This window comes from Chelonia mydas, chromosome 2 (assembly GCF_015237465.2).
Source record: "Chelonia mydas isolate rCheMyd1 chromosome 2, rCheMyd1.pri.v2, whole genome shotgun sequence".
Lineage (NCBI taxonomy): Eukaryota > Metazoa > Chordata > Testudines > Cheloniidae > Chelonia > Chelonia mydas.
Genome location: NC_057850.1, coordinates 242361977 through 242389841, shown reverse-complemented (window position 1 = coordinate 242389841; position 27865 = coordinate 242361977). Strand labels below are relative to the sequence as shown.

The 27865-nt window shown below is 40.8% G+C and overlaps 1 protein-coding gene across 6 annotated transcripts in view; it reads left to right on the top strand.

Moving 5' to 3' along the window:
• Positions 1–27655, top strand: part of DNAJB6 (DnaJ heat shock protein family (Hsp40) member B6) — a 95262-nt gene extending 67607 nt beyond the window's left edge. For 4 of the 6 annotated variants that reach the window (XM_007054112.4, XM_027830894.3, XM_043541554.1 and 1 more), the window contains 2 exons: positions 16553–16753; positions 25976–27655. In XM_007054112.4, the coding sequence (XP_007054174.1) occupies positions 16553–16753; positions 25976–26058 (284 nt within the window). In that variant the 3' untranslated portion in view covers positions 26059–27655. Of the gene's footprint in view, positions 1–16552; positions 16754–18954; positions 19881–25975 lie in introns of those variants that run through there. The other 2 variants (XM_043541555.1, XM_037891072.2) reach the window with 2 other exon arrangements.
• Positions 27656–27865: the final 210 nt, after the last annotated feature.

The following is a 27865-nucleotide window of genomic DNA, read 5'->3' as shown; positions in this document are numbered from 1 at the left end:
GGCAGAGAGGCATTGCTGGCACATGATGGCATATATCACATTGGTAGATGTGCAGGTGAACGAGCCTCTGATTTTGTGGCGCTCTACACCAACATTCCACACAAAAATGGACTACAAGCCGTCAGGAACAGTATCCCCGATAATGTCACGGCAAACCTGGTGGCTGAACTTTGACTTTTTCCTCACCCATTACTATTTCACATTTGGGGACAACGTATACCTTCAAATCAGCGGTACTGCTATGGGTGCCCGCATGGCCCCACAGTATGCCAACATTTTTATGGCTGACTTAGAACAACGCTTCCTCAGCTCTCGTCCCCTAATGCCCCTACTCTACTTGCGCTACACTGATGACATCTTCATCATCTGGACCCATGGAAAAGAAGCCCTTGAGGAATTCCACCATGATTTCAACAATTTCCATCCCACTATCAACCTCAGCCTGGCCCAGTCCACACAAGAGATCCATTTCCTGGACACTGCGGTGCTAATTAGCGATGGTCACATAAACACCACCCTATACCAGAAACCTACTGACCACTGTTCCTACCTACAGGCCTCCAGCTTTCATCCAGACCACACCACATGATCCATTGTCTCTGTCTGAGGGGTTGGAGCAAATGCGGTTGTATCGTAGAGCTTGGCTGTAGACAAACACCTACAAGATCTCTATCAAGCATTCTTACAACTACAGTACCCACCTGCAGAAGTGAAAAAACAGATTGACAGAGCCAGAAGAGTACCCGGAAGTCACCTATCGCAGAACAGGCCCAACAGAGAAAGTAACAGAATGCCACTAGCAGTCACCTTCAGCCCCCAACTAAAACCTCTCCAATGCATCAAGGATCTACAACCTATCCTGAAGGACGACCCATCACTCTCACAGATCTTGGGAGACAGGACAGTCCTTGCTTACAGACAGCCCCCCAACCTGAAGCAAATACTCACCGGCAACCACACAACAGAACCACTAACCCAGGAACCTATCCTTGCAACAAAGCCCGTTGCCAACTGTGTCCACATATCTATTCAGGGGACACCATCATAGGGCCTAATCACGTCAGCCACACTATCAGAGGCTCGTTCACCTGCACATCTACCAATGTGATATATGCCATCATGTGCCAGCAATGCCCCTCTGCCATGTACATTGGTCAAACTGGACAGTCTCTACGTAAAAGAATAAATGGACACAAATCAGATGTCAAGAATTATAACATTCAAAACCCAGCTGGAGAACACTTCAATCTCTCTGGTCACTCGATTACAGACCTAAAAGTGGCAATACATCAACAAAAAAAACTTCAAAAACAGACTCTCTAACGAGAGACTGCTGAATTGGAATTAATTTGCAAACTGAATACAATTAACTTAGGCTTGAACAGAGACTGGGAGCGGATGGGTCATTACACAAAGTAAAACTATTTCCCCATGTTTATCCCCCCCCCCTCCCCCCCCAAACCCCCACTGTTCCTCAGACGTTCTTGTCAACTGCTGGAAATGGCCCACCTTGATTATCACTACAAAAGGTGTCTCCTCCCCCCCCACCCCCCTTCTGGCAATAGCTCACCTTAAGTGATCACTCTGGTTACAGTGTGTATGGTAACACCCATTGTTTCATGTTCTCTATGTATATAAATCTCCCCACTGTATTTTTCACTGAATGCATCCGATGAAGTGAGCTGTAGCTCATGAAAGCTTATGCTCAAATAAATTTGTTAGTCTCTAAGGTGCCACAAGTATTCCTTTTCTTTATTTTTAGCTGACTTAAGAATGAATTCCTGCTACACTCTTTTCTCTTCCTGGCTACTAGGTGCACACTTTTTGTGTGATAATTCAAGTTTTGCTACATTGGTTATTCCCGTCTAGCAATAAGTCTGTCAAGTTTAGATTTTTAAATCTAGCTTTGACCTTGTAGCACCCGTCACTGTGCATATCTTAGTAACTTTGTTCTGCAGTTGCCCCTGAAGACTTCGAAGTATTTTTCTCTTAAGTGAGATGAAAATGTCTTTCTTCCTGGTAGTTGCCTATGACAAGCTGTGGAATTAGTTTTCTTTAAGAAAGGAAATAATGTGTTCTACCCTACAAGATGTTTGAGTTAGAGGATTCGATTAGAGGAAGAGTCTAGCAAGGAAACTATCCACCAGAATTTGAATACTTGTGGGTCAGAAGTTCTTTACAGTTGGCTGGAGGAAGACTTTTCGTATACAAAAGTTGTACATCATACTGGTATAAACATGTTCATGGGCCGTGGTGGTGGTGGTGGTCTTGCTTTGAAGCCTAAACATAAAATCACTTGCCTGAAAGGATGGTGGTATGTGATATTTTTTTGTGCGGGTCCAAACAATTATTTACTTTTTTTTAAAGCAGGTGTTTTTCTATACTGGAATTAGAGAAGATGTTGATGCATGGAGATTAGAGGTTAAATTGCACTTGAAGAGAGGATGTTCAGGAGACATGAACATCTGATTTTGTAGGTGGTGGGGCTAGAGTTGGTTCTCCTTAGTGACTTGAAATGGGGATTGGGAGAAATTCAGGTATGGGTTGGGTGACTCAGGAGCACATCCTCTGGGTTAGAAGGGAAATTGCATCAGATCCGATAAACCAGGGGTGAAAATTGGGCTGTATTTTGTTCTTAAATGTGTACAATTGTTAATGCAGCATCATGATGAAAGTTCAACATAAACAGATAAGGAAAGCTGAAATGACAATAGTTATTGAACTTGGAAGACTGTTATTGCAAACTGAGCAGGGTCAATACAATACAGAATTTGAAAACATGCAAGTATAATTCTTTGCTTCTCCAAGCTTTCCATAAGGTGTCAGCTGATTTAAGAGCCAATTTCCTGAAATAAAAAATTAAGGCATTTGCCAGCTTAGTGTGCTAGTGTTGGCAAAACAGATTACTCTAAAACCCAGTATTCATCACACTTTTGTGAAGCTAATCATAAAGTTCTTATCTAAGTTAAAGCTATCATTGAATGCTTTTTGTTTTTAATCAAAGTTTATTTCACTACCTCTTAAGAATCTGAAAATGTGCTCTAAAATCATCTCTGATAACACTGAAATTTCCTTTGTTGCTATCAGTTGAAAAGTAAATTTCATAGATTACAGGCTGTCACTTTATTTATGTTGGTGGCTTTACTTAGTGCAGTTGTCATTTTCTGTCTCCAAGACAGTTTTAAGTAAGACACTTTCTCTACGTTTTAACTTTAAAAACAGTCAGGCTGGTATAAATATATACCTTGATAGAAGTAGAACACCAGTTTAATCTCCTGAGTGAAAGGTATTTTATAACTAATTTGAAGTCAACAGGCTTTAATCCTAGATCTGAAAATCATCGATCTAGCCCTCTCTGGGGGGAGGGGAGATGGGCAAAGCCAGGAGCTCTCCTCTAGGACGGCTAAGGAATATTTTGTGTTTATGTGTAGCCTCTTTGCTTCTCCTGAAGTTCTTTATTTTGATCTTGCAATGTATCTGTGCAAGTGCTCTTTTGAAAGTACAAATAAAGGAAAGGAACGTGACCAAGAGTGAATCTCGATGTGAATGAAATATACAGCAGTTGGCTCATGAAATTAGGAGACTGTCATTTGTCTTGGAGCTATTGAGTCAGTAATAGGATGCATGAGTAGTGTGGATAATGGAGAATTGTGTGAGAAACTATAGTTTTGAAAAGTTTGTAGAGGATATGTAGAGATTATAGTGTCTGGCAACATTTAGTGTTTTTGAATTCTTATAGCCCTTGTGCTCCCAAACCTAAGATTTCACTTTTAGAAAATTCTTCAGCCTGCATGGTTGTAGAGGGGTATTCCTGAGTCTGCAGGCCAGCAGGCTGCCTGAAATAGCTGAGAGGTGTGAACTGCCTGTGGGGGTGTCATCAGGTGTCAATTCTGAGGCCTAATAACTATTTAAATGTTAGTGTCAGCTGTTTCACTGCTGGGGGAGAAAGCATGCAAGAACAGCTCATTAATATATACATCTGTACCTCTCCTGAGTGGCATGGCATTTTAGTGTCATGTGGATGGAGCATGATTTGTAGACAGAGCCTGGGAAAGTACCACCATTTCCAGTCTGACCTCTAACTAGTATAGGAGTGGTGAATCAAAGCCTGCCATGAAGAAAGTGGTAACACAGATGAGGCACTGTACTGAGTTAGAGGACCTCTGTTCTATTCATGTTAATTCAAAGTTCCTGTTTGTCCAACACATCAGTTAAATGCTGAGTGATACAGAAACAAGTATTAGCCGCAAATTGGACACAAGGGAGCTGATCAACATCCGCATGAACTACTTGAACAGTAGATCTTATCCACTGAGTTGTAAGAGACAGAAAATAAAGACTCAGAACTGTGACCTGAAATACACTTGCCATTAAATCATAAAGCAAAATGGAGGGAGTACCTCCTGTGTTTGGTGTTGCTGTTAGGCTGGTTCACTCTTTCCTGTTAGACAGCCGCAGAGGAGCAGAAAAACTCGACTAAAAATGTCCTAAAGGATTGTGTAAAACCATTCTGAAGGCTTTTTTGTAGAGCTTGCAATGTTGTAGCTGTGTTGGTCCCAGGATATGAGACGCAAGGTAGGTGAGATCTTTTATTGGACCAACTTCTGCTGGTGGAAGGGACAAGCTTTCAGGCTTATCAGAGTTCTTCTTCAGATCTGGACAAGGTAACTAGGGTGTCCAAGCTAAATACAAGATGGGACAGGTTAAGAATAAGGGATTCACACATACTGTAGAAGACTGTTTAAAATGAAGTGGGCAATTAAGAGTGAGCAGGCAGTAAAATGTTACAAATTGTTGTAATCAACCACAAAACTGGGGTCTCAAGTCCATGTTTTTTTAGTTTCCAGCAGAGTTATGATTTTAAATTCCCAGGCTCCTCTTTTGAGGGTGTTGTGCAGGTTTCCTTTGAGGACAAGGACTGAGAGTTGGGATATGAAATGATCATTTTGTGACATGTTCTCCCACATGACGGAGTGTTTTGTCATTTGTTACTTTCGTTCTAAAGTGTAATGACTGATTTCATCCACATAGTTGTTGAGGCAGTTGATCCACTGGATGAGGTACACCACACATTGTGTTAGGGATGTGTAGGACTCATGGATCTTGAAAAGTGTGTTGTGGAGGGTATTAATCATCATAGCAATGGAGATATGTCTGACAGGGTCTGGTGCTGCTTTGAGTGGTGTCCTGGTCTGTGGGGAGTTTGTTTCTGATGATCTTGGTGCAGTTGGGGGGTTGTTTGCAGGTTTGGGAGAGGTGTCTTTCAGGATATGGTTCCCCCTCATGACTGGGTTGTAATTGTTTGATATCCTGTATAGGTTTTGGTACAGAGTAGTAGGTGACAATTAGGGGTGTGTGATCAATGGTGTATTTTTTTCTGTATCGATGCAGGGGCTCTCAGGATACTTGGGTGACCCGTTCCATGATGCAATCTGCTTCTCCAGTGGAGTGGCCTTGTTTAGTGAAGGAAGTTTTAAGTGTGTGTAGTATTCCAGACTTTCTTTGAGATACACTGATATTTTCATCCTCTGCGCTATCAACCTTGCGCTCCTTGTTCTGGTGGAGTACCGGAGTCGACAGGAGAGTGCTCAGCAGTTGATTTATCGCATCTATACTACATGTGATAAATCGACATCCCCTTCCCCTCCCCCCCACAACTGGATTGATCGCTGCCCACTACCCTCTGGATCAGTGTAGACAAGCCCTTAAACTCACACAGTGGCCTGTCAATAGAATGGTCTCTGTACTTGCTTACTGGAGACATGAGGATTTATATTGTCTCCCTCTCAATGTGCCATCTCAGAGACCTTCCTTCTTTACAAGGACAGCTAAAATAGCCTCCTACAGGAGTGACAGTTGCATGTGGTTCTCCAAGACCTGGCAAAATCATGTCACTACATTTCATAATGCAAGTTTTCGTTGCTTTTTGTGCTTACAGTAAACTTAAGAGCTGCTTGAGGGTGTCAGACCCGAAGACTCTTCCTTTGTGAAAGCTTCAGCAGAAAAGCTTCAGCTGCCTCTGAGAGTAAACTTTGGCAGTGGAAGGGTAAATTCAGAGTCATTTGCCACTCATCTGCTGGCATTTCTATGCTGTAGGCTGCACTATTTCAATGTTATCAAATGCTGTCAGATGGAAAACCCATGAGCAGTAGCATAACACACACTGGAGGCAAACCAAATAGGCAACCTTTATCTTATCCTGCTAATACCTGCTCACTGAGAACATTACAGGAACAGAACCTTAACTTTTACCATATTTATAGTACTGTACCATGCTAAATTAGTACTGATGGTTTTTGTACAGCTCATATCCAGCATACTGATTAACTTTCATAATATAAAGCAATAGGAACTTTGTTTTAATGTGTTCTTCAGTATCTGCTCTTTTCTAAATAGTTTCTCATTCTGAAAGTGGCATGCATGTTAACACATGTTATGTTTAAACTACTGTGCACATTCTAGTCTTTAAGAAGCATTTGTTTGGCTGTCTGGAAAATGCTGTCTGTGTTAAGGTGAACACACTATCTCAGTGGTTTTGAATCTATGGGATTATTTTTGGGATTATCTATGGGATTATTCTTTTGGTGCTGAATAAGGTGAAGAAAGGGGTGAGTTTACTGCAAAGTTAACCGGAGTAAGTTGCTCAGTCAGGGGAGAGGGGCAGCAAAGGGGAAAGAATGGGAATTCCCATTCCCGTCATCCCATTACAGAAAGTCAGGACTGTAGGAACAGCGTGAGCTGGCATGGGAGTAGCTGGGGATGAAATCAGAGATAAAAGGACTGAGCCCATTGCCAGCTCTCAGAGCCGGAAGGGAAGAGGATTGCTTTGATTCTGTTAAGCAAGAAACCGTGAGCCCTGCCCTTTCCCAGCAATTGAACCATGCTAAAGCAATGGCCTTTCCATGACAGAAATAGAACAGTAGTGCTTGCTTCATCACTCTCCACTCCTTTTCGTTGTCCCAGATTCCGTACTGTTCTCCTCTTGACTTTACTGTTTTATTCACACAACTGCCAATCTCTCCATGCCATGTCCGTTACAAGTAACATTCCTCTAGCTACTTCCCCCACCCGCTTTGGCTCGTAAGTGGTTGTCAAAGTCCTGCTCCAATCTATAGTGTGGGTCCATTGCTGTTGGAATTCCCATGCTACTAAGGTTCCATTATTATGCCTCTAATCGGAAATCCCCAACTTACACCATCAGTTGCACATGCAGCAAGATTGGTGGAGGTGGGAGTTTTTCTGAGCAGCATTCCTACTGCATAGGTGAGGATTTAATGTGGTGTGATTCCGTGCCTGGGGTCCCCATGTTAGAACCTCAGAAGGCAGTAACCTTGAGAGAGCAGCTTTAATCACTCTAAATCCAGCTTGGACTTCATAAAGTCCCTTTCTGTGGATGAAGAAAGTGACCCTGATAGGAATAGGTTCCTATGGCTGTGTTGTGTGAGTTAAAAGCAGGGCGGTAATTCCAAAAGGGATTGGAGAGAGACAGGGTGGGTGAAGTAATACCTTTTGCTGGACCAACTTCTGTTGGTAGAAGGGATGGAGAGAGACAGGGCAGGGCAAGCTGCTGGATAGAACGTCGGTCAAGAAACAGTAAGGCCTTCTGATATCTCTACTCAGACTGGTAACTGTTGAGCATCAGAGAAATGCCTGGAAATGGATTAAATTGTGCACTTGCAGAGTTTTGTGTGTGAAGGGTTTTCCACTGAGCAAAGAGGGTGAACAGCATCTCCATGGAGACAGGAAGGCTTATTACATTGTTCTTGCAAGCAAACCCTTATTTTTGGGTTCTCTGTTGTCGAATACAATGATAGTGAATATATGCACTTAGGTGGAGCTACTTATGGCCAAAGGAAAATCCATAGTTGTGCACAGTGGTCAAAGTGACCAGTTTATCTGAGACCAGTCAAAGTTCACACTTTCATTTGTAGTTTATCAGATAAACTGCTATGTTGAAGCTACACCCTTTACAGTTTGTGGAAAAGCTGCCGTGAGAAACGGTGCAGACTTAGCAGCTGCTCTAACATTCCATGGATAGCTTCTGCGTGATTTCAGGCCCTTTTGGCTAAGAAGCTATAACTGCATTTTTATCAGTAGATCTTAAAATGGCTGTTTATTTCATATGAATCTATCAAATATCAAGCATCTTTTTTAAGACACGTTCATTTCCCGCCTAACACAGAGCTACATTTTTCTAAAAAGATTTAATGAAAACTTAGCTTTCGTTGAGCATGGCAAAAATCTGCAGAGCACATACTTAAGTGAATTTTATAACTCTTCATCTTGAACTTTGCTGCAGTATTAGCATTTCCTGGAATTTAAAAAACAAACATAGCAATTATTAATCAAAAGAACTTGGGCAATATAGTCTGCAGTAGCATACCCTGAGCACAGACTTTTCCATTTCTCTATTTGAAGTATTATGCTCAAAACTTAAAGTGGCCTCTGAATTCTTTTTCTTTGGGGGGGGGGGGGGCGGGGGGATGGGTTCACTTTGAGTTCCAAATTTTAGAAAAAGCTGGGGTCTGCTCTTTTTTCCAGAACTGAGGATCTTGTAACTCCAGTTGAAGTTGATGGAACCTGTGGGTGTGCAGCAACTCTGAAAATTTGGTCTAAATTCAGCACCCAAAATCAGAAATTTTAAAAGTTGGCCTTGATACTGTTTTGTGTGTCTCTAGGTTTCAGGATATCTCTAATCTTCACATGGTCTGCTTTCTACTTGTGCCCTCATCTGCTAAATATATAGATATAAATATATATATGTTTTAAAGTGGCTTTCAAGCGGGGAACAGGAGAACCAATTTATCCACTTGGGTTTTTCTGTATACAGTAATCTAGGACTACTCTGGTAACTTTTTCATTGAATAAGTTGTCTGCTCTAAGGGGCTGTTGTAATCAGATTTATCTGAAATAATTTAACTTTTTTACGTGTGCTGATTTCAGATTGGGTCGGAAGATGTTTGAGCAAATAAATCTTAGTGCATCCAAGGGTATTATACTGCTAAAGCTCTGTCCTGTCTTAGAGCAACTGTGTGTGCTCCCCATCTAGGAGAAGAAGCTGCACTTGAGTCCATCGTGTGCCTCCTCATTCATGGCAATATCCAGAAAGTACAATTTTTATCCTTAGGAAGAGGTGAATGAAAACTAACATTTCTAGGGCAACACTAAGCCCCATAGTGTTTCATTGAGCTTATTGATTCCTAGAACTGCTCTCATTGGGTGGCATCTTGTGCTTAGTGACCTTGAGTCAATCAGGGCTCAAGGGCTGTACATCCACCACATTACATCTTGTGTACTCCTAATTTTTGATCAGTTCACTTAAGTGTCAACAGAATGGCAGAATCTCCTATTAACTAAGGCATGTCTTTAAACTATTTAATGAAGATGTTAATTGCTGCAAAAAATCCCACTGTTAACTGAATATAAAGAGCCGCGGACAGCACTTCGGAAAGCTTTATAGTTCAGATTGTTTTATTTTTTATTTTTATTTTATTTTATTTTTTTTGGCAAAATGAGCTTTATTCCTTTAGAAGTTTATCTGCTCTTTCATTTGTAGCCCTAATCTTCACAGCAGCCGCTGTGTTGTCATGGACTCTTGATCTCCTCATCAGGAGCAGAGGTATTAATGAGTGGGGTATGTCTACACTGCAGCTGTGCCTCTGTAGCACTTAAAAATCAAGGACACAACTAGATGAGCAAAGCTGATAGTCTTTTACAAAGTCTTATTGGTCATTCATCCCCACTGATACAAGTGAAGTCTCCAGGGGGCAATGCTTGAATAAATAGTTCCAGTTTTGACCCCATCTCTACAAACAAATAGAAGCAGAATTGTTTCCACACTGTTTTCTTTTAATGTGTCATGTTGTATCAGCAGCTCTTGAGGAACATTAATATACGTTAAACAAAGGTGCTTAGATATTCTGGGCACCACTAGAAGAACCTAGGTAAGGTCGAGGGGAAAAATTAATCTTTTAATTTTAAGACGCTTTTATGACACTTTGTAATTTCTGAGCCTCAGCATAACTTTAGTTGTGAATTAGTGCATTATGTCTCCATGTGTCATAATGTGACCCTATTCTTAACAGTACTCCCAATAAGGGTATGTACTTTCACGTACTCAATTTTTTTTTTTTTTTTTTTTTTTTCTTCCATTGGGCTGTGCGTAGGCCAGTTTGTACTATTGTTGCTCAAGACAGGACATTACACTACTGGTAATGTAAGAAAATAACAAGCATTCTCTAACCCTTCCCTACTGGAACAAACTCCTCTTTCAACTTAGGTAATTTTACCGTGTGTCATTATTTCCTACTGAGAAGGAAATAAATGGTGCAATGTCTTCAAGGTTTCCCCACCAATGCAGGTATTGCATATTTACATCACTTTGTACCAGTAAAGTTGTGCTTTCAAGGCCAGTCATGCTTAGCCAGTGCCCATACTAATCTTGCCTTCTTAAAATCTAGCTATGTAGAGGAGAATTTAACCTTCCCTTTAGAAGGCTTATAATGAATGTTGTGTGAACATTCAGATGTTCATTGGAGCTGGGGAGAGCTTGCAACTAGGAAATGAGAATATATAATTCTGTGTAACTTACCTGTGGTTGTAATATATAGTCGTTCTCTGTTTAGATATGGCTACTAAACGAGGGCTAGTTCTAAACTGCAATCCACAGGACAAAGAAAATTTAAATAAAATAATTGCCACTTCCATATCCCCTCTGTCCAAGGACCTTAACGTGCATTGTGAAGATAAACTTAATTTCACAATATGCCCATGAGGTAAGCAAGTATCACTATCCCCCTTTTACAATGGGAAACTGAGGCACAGAGTAAGTGACTTGTCCAGAATGACATGGGGAAAACCTGTGGCAGAGCCAAGCCCAGGTTTCATGCTTCCCAGTCCTGTGCCTTAACCAAAATTATTCTACCTTGGCTTCTAAATGAAGGTGTGTTAAAATAACTGTTTGCAAACCTCTTAATGCAGAAGAGACTAAAATGCAATAATCACTCACTTTTTAGTGAAGTACTCAGGAAAACTTATATTCTTGCTCTCCAAAAACCTTACTCTTATGAATATGATTTTTTTAAATGAACTACGTGAAGGTACGGAATTACTAATGCACTGTGCCCCACCTGCATAAAATATTACCTACCATATAGAACTGCTGGTTACCAAGTACTTTTTCTTTCACTTTAAGAAAGTTACAAGGGAAGAGGGGTTTTTCCAGGAGCAAATGAAGGCTTGTGCCTGGGTGGCATCCTCACTGAAAGTGCTCATTTAGTGAAAGAGTCTGTTTTAAGTGTGTAGTACCTACAGGATGCAAACACTGTTTTTATTAAATGAAAGGCTTTACAGCTATCTTTTATTTTGACAGATGTGAGTTTTCCCTTTGATATGCAATATTGCCCTCTGCTGGTTAATGATAGCTTAAATGAACTTAAGGGTTTTCCCTTCTAGAACACAGCACCTTGATCTAACAAATTATAAGACCATATTCTGCCAAATGAGTTGATTCACCTGCCTGCAACAGAAGGCAGAATTTGGCTCTAATTAGATTAGTTTTAAATACATTCTATCATGGTTCTGATTTTTCAGATATGTGAAGCACCAGGAGCCTTGTTCTAGTTGTAGAAGTTCAGTGCTTCTAAATATAAATCCCAGCCTGTATAGCCTTAAACTGTGAAAGTATTTGGACTAGGGGGTAGCAAATAATGAGTAATTGATTCCAAGGGTCTAAATATTTCACGTTTACTGATAAACATACCCCCCCAAAATCGGTTTTCACAAAATAAACATGCATGTTTAATCTTCTGGTAGTGTTTAGTAGACTGAGGATCTAAGATATAATCAGTTTTCAGATTACCCTTTCCCACAACAACACAGATACTGTGGCTCTCATTTATTCAGTACAAACATTGCAGCTGACAAATAACTTCTGAATGTTTGTGAAAACACTGTGTGTGTGTGTGTGTGTGTGTACACACAAATATATTGATTTTTAAATGTCCTGCAATGGCTGTTTTTATACAGTACTTTTATTGTATTTTATTCACCACTTGTCTGAATTTTTACAGACAAAATAAAGATCCACAACTGCAAAAAATGAAATAGGTAGAAAAGAATACAGCATGCACATGCAAAGTAAGCTTTAATCTGTTTTAGTATACTATGGAAAACAAATACAAAAACTTAAGTAATCAACTGGAGTACAGACACAGTCATCAGTACAATATTTGGTGCACTGTACACTTAACAGTATTGCGTATAGCTAATTGTGAGGAACATCAAATGCTTCCAGATGTCATAAATCTAGGAAGGGGAAAATGTGTGTGTTCTCAATGTATAGTGGAGTGAAACTTCCAGTGCATTTGGTTCAGAGGAAGATAAACTAAATCCTTTTGTACTGGAAATAGGGAACACAGAAGTTTGTGGAGATCCTTAGTTTGTGTGGTTGGGTGGGGAGGGGAGGGAAAGGGAGAGGTGGTGTTTGTAGCTTAATGAGAGACAGCTAACTGTATATTTTACTTTTTTAATTAGGATAAATATTTCACATCAGTACTATTTGTTCTTTAGCAGTTTTAACTCAGTATGTGATGTCTGATGTGCAGTTACTTAACGTTGTGTCCTTCAGCATCGTTACACTAGGCAGTATGTAAGAAAATGCAATTTCTTGCAATAAAGCACTCACTAAACTAGGTTTAAGATTACAGTTTCTAAAGGGGTGTAGCTCCTTTGTTGGAGGGAATGTATGAGACACTAATCAAAATTCCTTGAGGTAACCTTAAATCCAGGATAGTAAGCAGGGCTTATAAATAAGTTAAAAGTATTTATTTCCAGAACAGGTGTGTATTGCTGCATTCCATATCACAGAACTGTACTTTGTTTTAGTGTAGATTGCCATCCCCTTCTAGGCAAGAGATAGGCTTGAGCTAGTTTGGAAACATCCCTTACCGGCTTTGCTCTTTGCTGACAATGCCTAAGTATCTCATATTGTTTTTCCACAGCAACGCTAAGCCTTTTTGTGCTTCAGGTGCAGCTGCAGCTGCATCACTCCGATAAGCCCCAGACAGGTTGAAACCTGTCTTGTGTTGCTGACTTGATTTTGGCAGATCAGGTATTAGGAAGCTTTCTGTGTGCAACTTTTGGTACACAGCAACTGGCATGGCTGAAATCAGCTGGCTTCAGTGGGCCTGTGGCAGTTTGCAGTAGCATACTCACATGCCCTTGACATGGCTATATAGTTTTCCCTAGCCCGAATAAGTACCAGAGAAATCTAATGTTTTGTATCACAGTATAGCACCTAAAAGAACTAACCAAAGACCTTCAAGGGCTAGGCAGTGTTCTCTTTGAAGATGGTCCTTCCCAAATTGCTTATTCTAAATTATAAGGATAAAGAGAATTTTACAGATGGGGAATGGTGGCACAAAGTAAGTGACTTGCCCAAGGTCACACAGTCTGGCACAGCCATTGATTAAACCCAGATTTCCTGGATGCAAAGCTACCGTTTTAACTAAAGACCATCCTTCAGCACTTGGTACAACTGAGGTCTAATAGGAAGAGGATCTGCCGTGGAATTCAATAGAAGCCAGAGAGTTGTAGCCTATCTCTTGCCGAGAATGTAAGTGAATTCACTGGGAGTTGAGGGCATTTGGCATTTTTCAGAATACTTTAGTCTACTTTAAAACTTTTGTGTGTGTGAAATGTCATTTTATAAGCCTGGAGCCAAGAGAACTTGTTGGACTTTTCTGCTGCTTTGTTAAACGCTTTTTAGTGCTGTTGCTAGTTCCTGGAGTGAGCTGCAGTATCTGTATGACACACCCACATGCAGAAAGAAGGGAGGGTAACTGCTGGATAGGGGGTTAGGGTGTAAGAGGCTGCGCACAAAATCATGCTGAGGAGTGTGCTGCTCGGGTAGTGAGATTACAGTACTCTGAATTCTGGGTCTTTCAAACTCTTCCTTCATATTGGCTGAATAAAAGTCAAAACTCTGGAATTCTGGGTGTGACGGAGACCTAGCTGGAACAGTTCAGTGAATTCAGTTTGTCCATGTTTGTGTAGCATAGAGGTAGGTAATGTAATACCTACCCCAGTATTTACAATAGTGTCCATTTTCATTTCAGCTGGTAAGAAGCAGCCTTTCCTGAAAGGGGTACAAACATAAAACTCCTACAACTAATGGCTAATGCACATTTCTAATATGTGCATCTGCTTTCAGATATAAACTATAAATGTGCACCGGAGAATTTTGATGTACATCAAAGGGAGAGCTGTGTTCCTGTAGGAGGGGAGGAATCTCTTACTGAACTTGCAAAGTAATTTGTTAGGAAATCAACTCCCTTGATCTGCCATGATAGCTTAATTGGTATGTTGGACTTTTCCACTGAGTTTGATTTTCTATTCTTACCATTCTTTAAAAGGATTCCTCTTAACAGACCTGGTGTAATGAGATTGATACATGTGTAAAGTGCCTGTGCCAAGTGCCGCATAGACAGCATCTCACATGATAGCATGGACGTGAAACCCTTCACAAGGATTCTAGTTTCTCCAGCAGGAAGCTAAAGATTTGAATTAATGTTTGTTCATTGGCTTTGATCCTGCATAGTGAAGAGCACTCTCAGCTGCTTTCCATAGTAATGGCAGCTGAAGGTACTCTGCTCCACATGGGATCGAGGCCATTGAATTTGTTGGTGAAGCCATACTGCCAGGGATCTTCTATTGTCAGCACAGTAAAACTTTAGGGAACAGCTGGCCAATTGCGTTCTCTTAAAGTCAATATAACGGGCACAGCCAGGTTGCACCTCCATGTGGAAATGCCTGGCTTTTTTTTTTTTTTTTTTTTACACAGCTTCTCTTTTGTGTCTCCCTCTTGCTTGTCTTTCAGATAGGGGGAGGTTTGACTGTTAAATCTACGAAGGAGGCCAAGGCCTAACCAAAACATCGTACAGCATAAACAGATCAGTTCTACCACCTCTATAATACTCCTGACTAAACTTGGTGTATGTTCAAAACTGCTGGCAAGCTAAAGTCACTTAAATACAAGTATGATAAACACATCTGCCACTTACGTAGGATTTTAGTTGCTCCATGTGGCTGAGAGCTGAATTGTCCTATGCAAGAAGTAAAAAATTATACCCCATCTCCTCTTCCTGATCCCTAAATGTAATATTCCATATGCAACAATGAGTTTAAAAAGAAAACCATAATCCTTCCACCTGTAAGTATCCCAGCACTGTTTTAAAACACACAAGAGTTGCTTAGGTAACTGGATAACAACTGACCCTGGATTACTGTTATTGCTTAATGCATACATAGTGCTTTTCTATCTTCAAAGCATTTTCCAGACATTAACTAATGCAACACACCCATCCGTATGCAGCTGATGCATGAAATAGTGTGGAAAAAACTTACAGAATGTGACATGCCAGTTTTGATGCATATAAAATGCCACATTTAATCAAATATTAAGTGATCAAGTAATTGGATTAATAAAAGTTAAACAAAAAAAGCTCCTTTGTCTCCTATTTACCTCCCTCTTTTCCTTCAGTATTTTTCCTAATGTGTAACTAACTGTTGTTCGGGTCGTCAGCTTTCTTTCCCATTATAGATTTTAGCTTTTCTGTGCCTTTTTCCTTCTGTTCCTGTTTGAGGGTTTTTTTCCTCCCTCAGTACTGTGTTCCTATCAGCGTTTTTACTGCTAATGTTTTGATATGGTAGCTCCAGCAGAAGGGGCTGACTTCTCTGCTTTATTGTATTGATGTTGTCACAAATAGTGCAGCAAGGCAAATTCACTTGAACTCCCATAGTGGTACGACTTTTTCTTATGTATTTTCCTGAACTCTTCATTTTATTTCCATCATGTTTCTTCTCTTCTCGTGCGCGCATGCGTGCTCTTTCTCTACCCCTTTCTCTTCAACCCTATTTCCTCCCTCCTGCTGATCTTTCCTCCTACTTTTTTCTTCGGTTTCAGAGTCTCAGCTCTCCTTCCTTCCTTCCTGAGAGCCAAATTCGCCCTCTCCTCATCCCTGGAGTCAGCCTAACTGGACTCTTTCCCTCTTGGCAGTAGACTGTGCTTCTCTCTGCTGCAGTGCGTACCCCTTCTGTGGAGGCCTCAATCAGAGCTGTAGTGGGATGGCTTTTTCAGCTGCAGCGGGGGAAACCAGGAAAAAGCCCTTGATCAGTACAGTGGGGCTCAGCTTGTGTGCTCTGCTGCTCGGGCTCGAGTATTTTGATTGTCCACCAGAATCTGGCAGGGTGGGTCCACTGTAGTAAGATTCTGTGTGTGGAGGGGGGAAGGGGACATTCCCAGACTTTGTGCAGTAGCTCAGAGGACAGTAACATGGGCTGGTGGTAGAGAGTAATGTTATCCCTGTCCTTACCATGGAGAAACTGAGGCATGAAGAGTTTAAATGGCTTGCTCAAGGCAACAGACTGAGTCTGTCAATACCAGGGTGTAACTTAGTGTTCCTGACTTCCAGCCTGATTTCCAGTTGTTTCAGGTTAAGCTAAAGCCTTGATGTGCTTCCAGCTCATTTCTCTTGACTTGTCTGCTTTTCAGGTGTGGCAGATGAGGAAGCTCTTGCTGAGGAGTGCAGCCGTAGAGGACAACAGGCCCTACCTTTCCAGTCTACCAATATCCGCCTCCCGAAGTCCCACAAGCCTGCCACTTTCCCCAAACATGCCTATCATAACGATGAGGTGGAAGAACAAGATAGAGCTCGGGTTACAAGCAGCTTGGAGACCCCTTTTTATACATCAGGTGTGCACATAAAGGTTAATGAGAAATGTACAGAAAATGACTCATTTAGTCAAAAGAGAGAATCAAAAACCCAAGAAAGAAAGCATTGCTGTATACTGACTTAATGCTAGCTCCCCAGCGGGTAACGATTGCCAGCTTGTGGGCTTTCATTCTGTACTAGCTGTGCCCCGCAATTCAGTCTAAATTCACAAATGTCCTGACTGTATAGGGCACATCCTCCAAAAGGGGTTGAGTATGACCCTGTAGGAATAGCAAAAAGTAATGCTCTCAAAAAATATCCATGCATTTTGCCTTTAAAGACCAGGAAGTCCTTAACTAATCACAGTGTGCTTTCATATTTATTTAAATAAACTGCTTGGTTTTCCTTCCCCAAATGAGAATAAGTCCAGACTTCAGCAACTGAGTATTGTTTCTGGAAGTGGGAATTCCTTGAGGCCTAAGTCTCTACAGTGCAGCTGGGAGCAAGTCTCCTGGCCCAGGTAGACTTGTACTAGCATGCTAAAAGTAGCAGTGTGACCATTGTGGCTCGGGCGCTCCAGCTCCCTGTGTCTAAGCTTGAGTGGCTAGCCTGAGTCTCCATCAGCACTGCAACATCCACGCTGCTATTTTTAGTATGCTTTCATGAATGAAGCTAGCACAGGTCTGTCTACCCAGGCTGGGAGGCTGGCTCCCAGTTGTAGCATGGATGTACCAAAGGTGCTTTGCACAGATTGTGCATCTTGATATCTAGTGCTGAGAACTGAGCAGCCTCCAAAGGTAAATAAGGAAGCCCAACAATTGCCATGGATACTTTTTGCCATAATTTTGACCATGTGATCCTGTCACCATCAGATTCTAGATCTGATTAGATCCCCCTGTATTCTTGCCTCCTGTAATATTTACGGCTACGATAAGTTTGGTAGCTAGGACAACAAAATCCATTTGACTACTTCAGTTTGTCTGAATAGCAAGTCCTTGGCCATGCATAGAACCTGGCCCTGCCGTCCTCGGCACAATATAAGACAAAACCCCTATTAAAATTAGCTGGAGATTTGCCTACCCAAGGTCAGCAGATTTTAGTTGCTGAAAAAGACCCTTCATTTTGGCCATGTTGAAGCAGGCCCACTGCCATAGCTTTCAACAAGAGTTTTGCCTTAAGGAGCAAATGAACTTGAATAGGGCCTAGTAGAAGAGGTGATGAGTCCCTAAAAATACCCAAGACATTGGCGGAAATATTTCTATTTATGGATCCGATTTCCCTGCTCATCAACACTGATGGACCAAAAAACCTATCTTAAGTGCCTCAGCTCCTGCTGTTTCTCCACCTATGATCCTCTGCTTGTGACATTGTCTTGCATGCAGCCCAAGAGATGTCAAACACAGAATTACTTTAGGTTGGGAAATCAGCAGAAATGAGTGAATGTTTGAGAAACCTCCTTTTCCTGATCCTGGCATCCTGTAGTCCCTGGGAGTTTTGCCTGCATAAGGACTGCAGAATCAGGCCTTTAATGTGTATATATGATGTAGCAAAAACTCTTCTAGGGATGAGTCCGAACCAAACCCTGGAGCTGAAGATCTGAAATGAATCTGGATTTGAATTGTGTGGCTGTCCCTGTGTCTGTGACTTCCCAAACCCTAGATCTGACCTTTTGAGGGAATTCAGATTCCATTTCCTCTAACTGGAATGGGGATCTGAACACTTTCTAAGCAGTATCCAAGTTTCTGACAAAACATTTGAATTTCCTTGTTGCAACCTTAACACCATTTACATAAAGTTTTTAGTTGCAAATCTCCTTACACCCCTATGTCCATTAGGCTGTAATTAAAGTAAGTCCCAAGTATATGTGCACAAAGACCTAAACATGACTAATGTAACTATAGGTCACTGTCTGCTGTACAGAATCTTCTCATCTCTCATATAATCCCTTGCCACCTTTTTCATATTCATTCAACAGATGGAAGGACTTGGGGTGGGGGGGAATCCTGACCGCTTAAAGTAAGTTTTTGCCAGTGACTTCAGTGGGGTCAGGACTTCACTGTCATTCTGTAAGTATTTTACAGCTACTGCTTGTTCCCCTGGCAGACCATGATTGCCCAATAAGCTGTTTGTAGGTTTACATGATAGGATTCAAAGTTCAAAAAACAAAAAAAACTTCCCACCCTTCTCCATTAAGACTTTTTGTAATTGAAGTTTAAGCCAAGAATGCATTTCTTACTGCTAGGTTATAAACCTCTGCATAATGAGCCTTTATGATAGGAAGTGGACTCTGTGGGCACCTGCTGCCCCTCACATCCTTGATTATGCAGATGATCTCCACTCTGGCTGGGATTCCAGACATCACTGTGGCAGCTACATCAATTGCTCTCATGGAAAAATGTTAAGAAACCATCTAATGTACTATTGGCATCTTTTAGAGCTTGATCCAAAGCCCATTGAAGTCAATGAAAGTTTTACCATTGACATCAATCAGCTTTGAAATGAAGAGGAGAAGCTAGCACAATGTTACCACCAACAAATGTCCATAGGCCACCAGTGGGACACAGACCACAGTTTAAGAACCACTGCTGCAGCACGACACCTGAGATAAGATTAAGGTAAAATAATTTAGTTAACTATTTTTGTTGAAGCCAAATAACTTCAAACAATCTTCATAAGTGAGATTAGATTTGTGGCCATCGTGCAAGATTGTTGCAAATTAAAAAAAAAAAAAAAAAATCCCTGATAAGTGTGGTTGGGAGAAATCAAGTGCGAGTTTCCCATTCAGTGGGACAATTTGTAACCCAAATTATGTTCTGTTTGTGTGAAAGGTGTTGGGATGGAACAAATCTGCACTCACATTTTTATCAGCTTCTTGTTGCCTTCTTATAGAAATGTGTTAACTCTCACATTACTAATGATTTTTAGTGGATAGATGGCTTAGCTGCCTTTTAGAATACAGAAATCCATGTTGAAACCACATTTACCTCACAAATATCAAATGAGCTTATTCTGGTTATAGAACTGTTTGAAGTCCAAATACTCTCCAGGTATATCAGAGTTTGAACTTTAAAAAGCTGAGTTGCCTAGTGAAGTGGTTTAAATGTTTTATTGTTAAAAATAGTGTGTAAATAATACATATAAATTAAAAGTTCTTAACTTGTAAATTAATACTGCAAGGTTTGTGTTTTCCCTTTTGAGTGATAAAGTATCCTGTATTAACCTATATCTTAAACCCTAATCCATTCATTACTTAACACCCATTTTCATCTGCTGGCATTATTGAAAAGGAAACCATTTAAAAAACCTAGCTTAACTAATCTTGATCTAATTCTGGCATGGATTCCTCACGTGAGAAGTCAAGCTCCTAGAATTTACTGTGTCCACAATGCAGTCTCTTTCTTTGCAAATATCATGAATTATGTTACTAAGTAGTAAAATCACCAAATAATGTTACCCCCAACTTATTACTCTCTAATTTACCAAGGTATTTTGATTCAGCTGTACAATGGATGGAAAAATGTTTGGCAAGCTGCATGAGCAGAGTTGCTGGAGGGGTTTTTGGGAGGGTGGGGGAGGGGAAGAAGGTGGGAATTGAGACCTAACCCCAGGAATCTTTGGAAGGCAGGGGTAGAGCTGAATGAATACTCCCTAGCCGCTGCTAGACTGCATGTGATGTGGTAGCAGCTGCACTCCTCTGTGGGCAGAGGGTGGGAAAATTGGCCAGTGGATTTAGTCACTGGCTTGCTGCCTCCTGGCCTGGGCTCAGAGGGAGCTGTTTTCAGGCACTGCTGTCTTGCTTTCATGAGGGTGGCATCCCCTGCACAATTGTCCCCCATGGAGAGCTATGTTGAGTCCCTTGTGCGGGTAGGGCTTCCTAAGCTGCATAGCATTGCAAGCTTCTGCTTGCCCAGGGTGAGTTTAAAAAAAAAAAAAAAATCAGAGTTTCTTCATTAGCAGTATCATCTTTGCAAAAGGCAGACAAGTAGACTTTTTGTTTAGGTCATTACATTTTCATGGCAATTCTGCTAGGCTGACTATGAAAAATAGGTAACCTGTAGCTTGGTGAAGAATGCAAAGGGAAGGCTTAAACAGGTGGTTAAAGCTTTTTTGCTTAAAAGCCTGTTTAACTTAAGTGATGCTAAATTACTTCAAAGGATGAAGCTAGTTAACTCAGCTTACAAATAAGGCGCAGCATTTGAGCAGTGAGGGTAGTGAACAATTGAAACAACTTACCGAGGGATGAAGTATATTCACTATCAGTTGAAGTCTTTGAATAAAGATTGTCTTCCTAAATAATACACTATAGCTCGACAAAGTTATGGACTTGGTGCAAGAATTAGTGGGTGAAATTCTATGGCCTGTGTTATGCAGGGGGTTAAACACCCTCCTGGTGTTACAATGTCTCTTTGAATCAAATCATACCTAAATTATTGTTTGTGGTATAACTTATTAGAGGTGAGGGCTTTGTAATGGCTCATAGGAAGGTGTGAACAAAATAAAGTAATGATAACCTTCAAATCACACCTTGTTAGCATTTGATGAGTTTGGACTTAATCAAATATATTTTAAAGCATAATAGAAAATATTTTCTTTTTATAGGCCAATCACCTCTGCCCCTCACACAGTCATGTCAGCCTAGGAAGCCCTATGTGCAGAACTGAGCCACTGCTGTTTCACTTCATGGGAAGATTTTGTGCAGGGGGATTCCACCCTCATGAGAGTCTGAGAGCAGTACTTAAATGTCTGTCTCTCTGGGACTAGAGGCAGTGAGCCAGTGACTGAATCCACTGGCTAACCTTCCCACCCTCTGCCCACACAGGAGAGCAGCTGCTACCATACTTCAAGCAGGCTGTAGCAGCAGCCAGGGAGCAATGCTGCCAACCTGGAGCTGAGGAAAGAGTGATTCACATCCATCCCCTGCCTCCCCGAGATTCTCTGTGGTAAAGCCAAAGTAAAAAGATCAGGATGTGTTCTTTTCTGCTGCCCACAATGGGTTGGGGGGCAGGAAGAGGTAAAGGAGCTGCTCTAGGGGATGCACTTTGTACTAGTTACAGGCAGTGAAACCAGCCTGCTGAGTGTATTGTTCCTTATTGCTGCCTGCCAATCTACTTGGCTTACTCTCCTCTCTGCGGGCTGAGGGGAGAGGGAATGGGGCTGCTCTCACCATCCCACAGTTCTGCTGTCTTAGCAGAGCAAAGGATTCAGCACCTCCTACTTTTGCCTCTCTTCCTCTCCCCCCCCCCCACCTGATTCTATCAGGATGAAGAGGACCGTAGGGGAGCTGGGTAGTAGTGCTCTCTGCAGGGCACTAGTATATTTAGGTAAACACTCTGTCCATACGTCACTCCTTGTTGCTTCTCAAGGGTGTGATGTGCTTTGAAGCCCTAGACTAAATACATCTATCTCATGCCTTCTAGAGATTCAGAAACATTGTGTGCTCTGAAGCCCACTTAAATGGAGGACCCAGAGCATTGGAAAGACTAAGAGGCAGCCTTGGACGCGGTGAAGAGGCTGCCAGATTTATTGATCCCTGATGGGGTGGGGGGGGGGTTGTTTGAAGTCAGAAAGCTTCAGTTTTACTTCAGTAGGTTTTAAGGATAAAACTGCTTTCACAGTGTTTTGAAGTCTTCCATTAGGTGGAAGCTTTGTGGAGAAGTGGATACAGGTGGGGCATAAAGTAGAAAGGACAGGTGAGGAGATAGTGGCATGTAACCAAGGTTTCAGGTTCTAGAAATGGGTCACAGTTCAATGGTTACATTGGCTGGACTGCTTCACCTGGCTCAGTTTGTGTCAGGAGTTGACAAAAGCAAGAAAGCACCGAGTTAGTGGCTGCCATCTGTCTTTAAATAGGCTTTGGGAAGCTCTGACAAACCACCTTTACAGCCTCTCTATCCATGTGTAATCTCTGTGTTGCAATACCTAACCTTTAGAAAAGTACCATGGTCACTTTGGGATGTGAGAATTTTATCTCTCCTCTCCTCCCCCTTGATCCCCCACAAAACAAAACAAACTATTTGACTGAAGAGAGACTGTAAAAACCCTGAGTCAATTTCACCAAATCTTCATTGTGTGACTTCTCATCTTGTTGGCTACTGACTGTCTCTGACTCTCCAGAGACAAATATTTTTCAAATTAATCAAATATTAACTAATGAAGCAGCAGTGTCATCATTTCACCACGATTTGTAATCTGCATGCCTGTTGTTAAATTCTGCTGCTTGGTCATTCAAATAACTTCATTTTCCATTGACTTTGGGGGCAATCTTGCATCCCACTGAAGATTACTAGATACACTTCAGTTGAGAAGGTCAGTGGGACTCTTTGTATAAGAGTTAAAGGGCTCATCACCTTGTCTCATCAGGAGTTACTCTGCCTGTTTGGGGAAGATTCTCTGCGGTGCAAATGACCATAGCACCACTATCTGTGGAGCGACGTGGATTTATCCCAGCAGAGACTCTGGCCCACTTTGACGGGGGGAGAGGGACTTCTTCATCACAGAAGCTTAGAAATGGAGAAGACCCATTAGTCCTGTCTTTCCAGGAGTGGTCCTTATTGTAGTGTTTTGGTGGTTTAGTTTTAAATGTCACTGTTTCCCGTGAGAGATCATTCCGGAGACTAGCCAGAGATCTTGCTGTCAGTCTCAATTCCTTAGTACCCATCTATTCTAACATTTAGTGCTAGTTTTGGTCAATTATTTACGTAATGAAGCATATTGTATCCGTATACAACAAGTTAACTTATATTGGATTGTCTGCATCCTGGTTAAGTGATATAGGGTTCCTTCCTATGTTTTTGAATGAGGCTTTTTTTCTAAAAGCCATGTAGAATCAGTGTCACCTGTATGTAAAAGCCCCTTCAGAATTACTGACCTTCTTTTGTGAAGGGAAAATGAGAATAAGGGTGTAAATCATTAGGCTGTAATGGTTCTTTCAGAATATCATTGCTAACATAGTCATTAAACTGACTAGTTTGGAGTGGCTAATTATGCTATTGATTTTGCTTTTCTCACTAAAAGGGGAAATCCTGTGAATTCAGCCCATTGCTAACTGATTCTTTTTTATAGGAGATTCTTCACCTGACCACCTTATTCTGCACTGTCTTCTCTCCTCTATTCTAAGAGGGCTGCTAGTTCCCTTCTGAGATAAGATCCCTCTGGTCTGTTGCATTCAGATATAAGGCAACTCAAGGAGTTTTTACAATTGTAGGTCAAGTGCAGTTGGTGAAGGGGCTTGATTTTCAGAGTGAACTACTTTAATACATGAAGCAAAGTGTTGTTGATGGTGCTTCATTCTTAGTAGTAAGCACATGTTCAATAACTTGTGTCTGGTGGCAGCATCTGTGGACATCAAGGTGGTATGGTGCGTTTGAATAGGAAAAGCTTAGTCAGCGTCTCCACAAGTTCCACTCAGAACACTGCTGTTTTTTCTCATCCTTTAAACAGCAAAACTGGTTTCCTCTTTAACTTGCCCAGGCTAATAGCACGTGGCTGAACTATTAAATAAGGAGCACAGTTTCTTAAATCCTATGGTTACTAAGCATATATTATGAAATAATGCTGCTGTATACAGTGTAGGAGCTGAAATAATAGCCAAGGAACAAATTCACCACTGGCATAAATGGGTTCAACTCTAGCAAATTCAAAAGCTGTCTGCTGGTTCCTGAAGTGAATTTGGCCCAAAAGAATACCGTATCGTTCTGCTGACCTAAAGCTGGAAACTTTCCCTTAAGTACTGCAGTTGTGAGGTGGGTGAAACTCCCATTGATTTAAATAGGCATTCTACTTTTAAGAGGACTTAAGGGTAGAGCCCACAAGAGAGATTGTAAAGCACGATGGTTAATACTTACTTAACTCTTACTTAGTGCTTTTAATCAGTTGACCTCAAAGTACGTACACAGGTAGGGAAGTATCATTATTCACACTTTACAGATGAGGGAAACTGATTTAGAAATGAAGTGATCTGCTCATGATTACGTAGCAGTTAACTAGAAAAATCAGGATCAGAATAGGTCTCCACATTCCCAGTCTGGTGCTTTATCCTTCTTATCCCATTCTCCCTCTTCAACCCTATATCTGATATGTAGTGGTGAGACTTTGTTTTGTCTGCCCTGTCCACCAGATCATGCTGCTGCTCAGTGAAACAGTATTGCTGAGTTAGAAGCACGTTCTTTTTCTTAAAGCTTTGTGTAATAAATCTTGAAGGGAATTGTAAACATCAGTCTAAATCTATTGGTTTTAGTTCAGATTAGAATTAATATAATTCATTAGACTTGAATGGAGATGGTTCTGTTTTCCATGGTGAGTTGTACACAACAAAAGCCTGGGTAGACAGTTCTGTTTTACCCAAAGTTTGAGAGGAAGCAGGTGGGTTCTGATACATGATTCTGGTTTTCACATCTCCCTTAAATGCATGGGATAGTGTGACCATGACAGTTCTAGGGGTAAGCAAGCAGAGCAGTCATCCCAGGCACTAACTTCTAGGCGGTGCCGTACTGCTTCGCCTTTTTGCTCCACTCTGATTGGCTGCCCTTTTTTCTTGGCTGGTGGAAGTGGGGCCAAAGGATTTTCCACCCTGGCTGATACAATGGCTAGGGCCACTCTTGCAGTGTGATCACATGACCTGATGGAGACTCAGGGAAAAAGCATATTAGGTGCTGCAAAAACAGACTTCATTTGCATATGCTCCTCTGAAGTGGAGCTAGATAGTTACTTGAGTTTATAAGTAGCTTAGTCCTGATATCTAATCCTTGTTCTCTTGCACAAGGCATACAATATAAATCCACCTAGTTTAGCTGATGAAGCATGCACAGGCTGATGTTCGGCATACACAGTGGGCTCCAGTAAATGTTAACATATAGCAAGTCGTTCTTACTCAAGATTATTTTCTATCCTTAGAATGAGGAAGATAGTGCAAGTACTATGGTAAGTTCAAATGCTGTGACTAGGCAATAGCACTGTCTGCATATACTCTAGGTTTATTTATTTTTGTGTCCATTTTGTAAGTTTTATTTTTGAGGCTCTTCCTGAATGGCTTTGAAGTTCTTTGTTTGTTTGTTTTTTTACACCTTTCCAAACTTCAAAAATACTGAAGCTTTTTCTTTCCTAGCTTTGTATTAGACTTAGTGAAACTGGTAACTAAAGAAACAAACCACATTAGACCAAGTCTTCTTGAAAGAATATCTAAACCATTCAGAGAATGTGTGCATTTATAAAGGAAAAGTCAATTGAATATTATGAACTGTGTTTTACAAGCCATATCTCCTCAGGACACAAAGAAGGCAGCAAGAGGAGGAAGCAGAAGCAGAGAGAGGAACAGAAGAAGAAGAAGCCAACCAAAGGGAATCACTAAAATGGACTCCTCCGATATTCAGTACCTTTACAATGATACCATATGTTGTTGTTACATTTGAGCACACTTTTTTGTGTATATTTTTTTTGATTGTATACACTTAGTAAGGAAGAGGAGTCGTGTTTAAAACTACACTAAAATTGCACTGTATTACCCTTTAGCAGCACAGAGTGGCTTTTTTGCCAGTCAGACTGGGGACTTCAAAGTAGGCTGATTTTGGTTAGAGGTGCGTTGTGTTTGAAACTTGGAAAATCTTGCAGAATCACTTACTTCTTCCTTCCCGGCAACTAGATCTACTGTAGTCTTGTGTTTTCCTCTAGGATATAAGGGGTTGTAACAATGTCTCTTTAGGTCTACTCCTTCTGGTATCCTCAGGCCTGTTAACATATCTGAGTTAAACCTTGATCCTGTTCCTATTGAAATCAAGAGAAGCTTTCCCATTGACTTTGGTGAGAGTAGGACTAAGCCTTTAGAAACTAGCTTTAAGAAACAATCTAGTAATCAGTATGTAAACTTCATAATTGCATTTTACATTAACTTTTTTCTAATCTAGGCAGAAAAAAGTTATTTCTGTTATGATGATTTAAATATGCTGTCACATTTATGTTGCATTTTGAAGTTACATCTGGTGATCTAAGAAAGCCAGTGTGATTCTGGTCTCCTGTAAATATTCATACTGATTCATTATGCATGGTAGACTCCTGGTGAGTCACTGAGTGAAATCATTCCTTATATTTTTCATCATTTTCAATTTCTCCAAAGTCTCTCCAGACAAATTATCTAAATGTTAATTTACTTTAAATTTACACTTGATTTCTGCGGAGTGATTTCAGATCCTGAACACGTTTTCAGGTTCCATATGATTCTAGCAAGTAATTCTTTGCAGAAATATATATATATCTAGAATGTCAGTCACACATGAGGAAAGTATATTTTACATCAGTTATATGGCAGGACTAAACTTTTAAGTTTGGAAACATTTTCCTCACTTTAAAAGAAATATTTTGAGTCTGGCAAGATTGCTTCCGTGCTTCCCATAATTGTTCTATGTGCATGTCACACTGCTTCTCCTAACCTTTTAACTGAGCACTAGGTAGAATCTTTCTATTGTCTTAACTACTTTCCTGCATGTTCCTTGCCAGTGGGTTGCCTTTTCTCTTTAACCTATGAATACTAGTTATCAGACATGTTTTCGTTTTGTTCTTTTGTCTCTGCTCTTTTTGCTTTTATGTTGGTGATGTAACTGACTTAAACCTGGCACTGTTGGAAACCCAAATTTCCTGGAGAAATTCACTCACCTTGGTATTTACAAAATGTAGCAATGCACACGATGTAAAGAAGATGCTAAAGAGAAGTAAAATCTGTTGTTCTAGAATGACTGTTAAAATATAAGAAATCTTGGTAATCTACAATATTTGGATGGTTTAGCATATGATGCTTGCATTAGGAAAATGTAACCGTATGCAGATTGTTAGGGTACTTAAATTAGGTTTATCTGAAATTTAAGATTGAGAACAGTTTTTGTTTGTCACTTAAGTACCACTTAATTGTTTTGTGCAGTGTTACTAATATTTAAAAATAAAGACAATTCTCTTTATTCTTTGTCATTTTTAACTATAAAAAATAGTCATGTTCTGACATCAGTTTGCTATACCTGTATTAAGCATCGGGGTACTAAAGAAAATGAAGGCTATACATTCACAAGACGTTCAAGTACCCACAAGGAATGGTTTCTTTAGCAAAGATTAACAGTATACCGTATATTTGTACATGCTACAGTGGGAACACAATGTTAATTCTAGTTTTA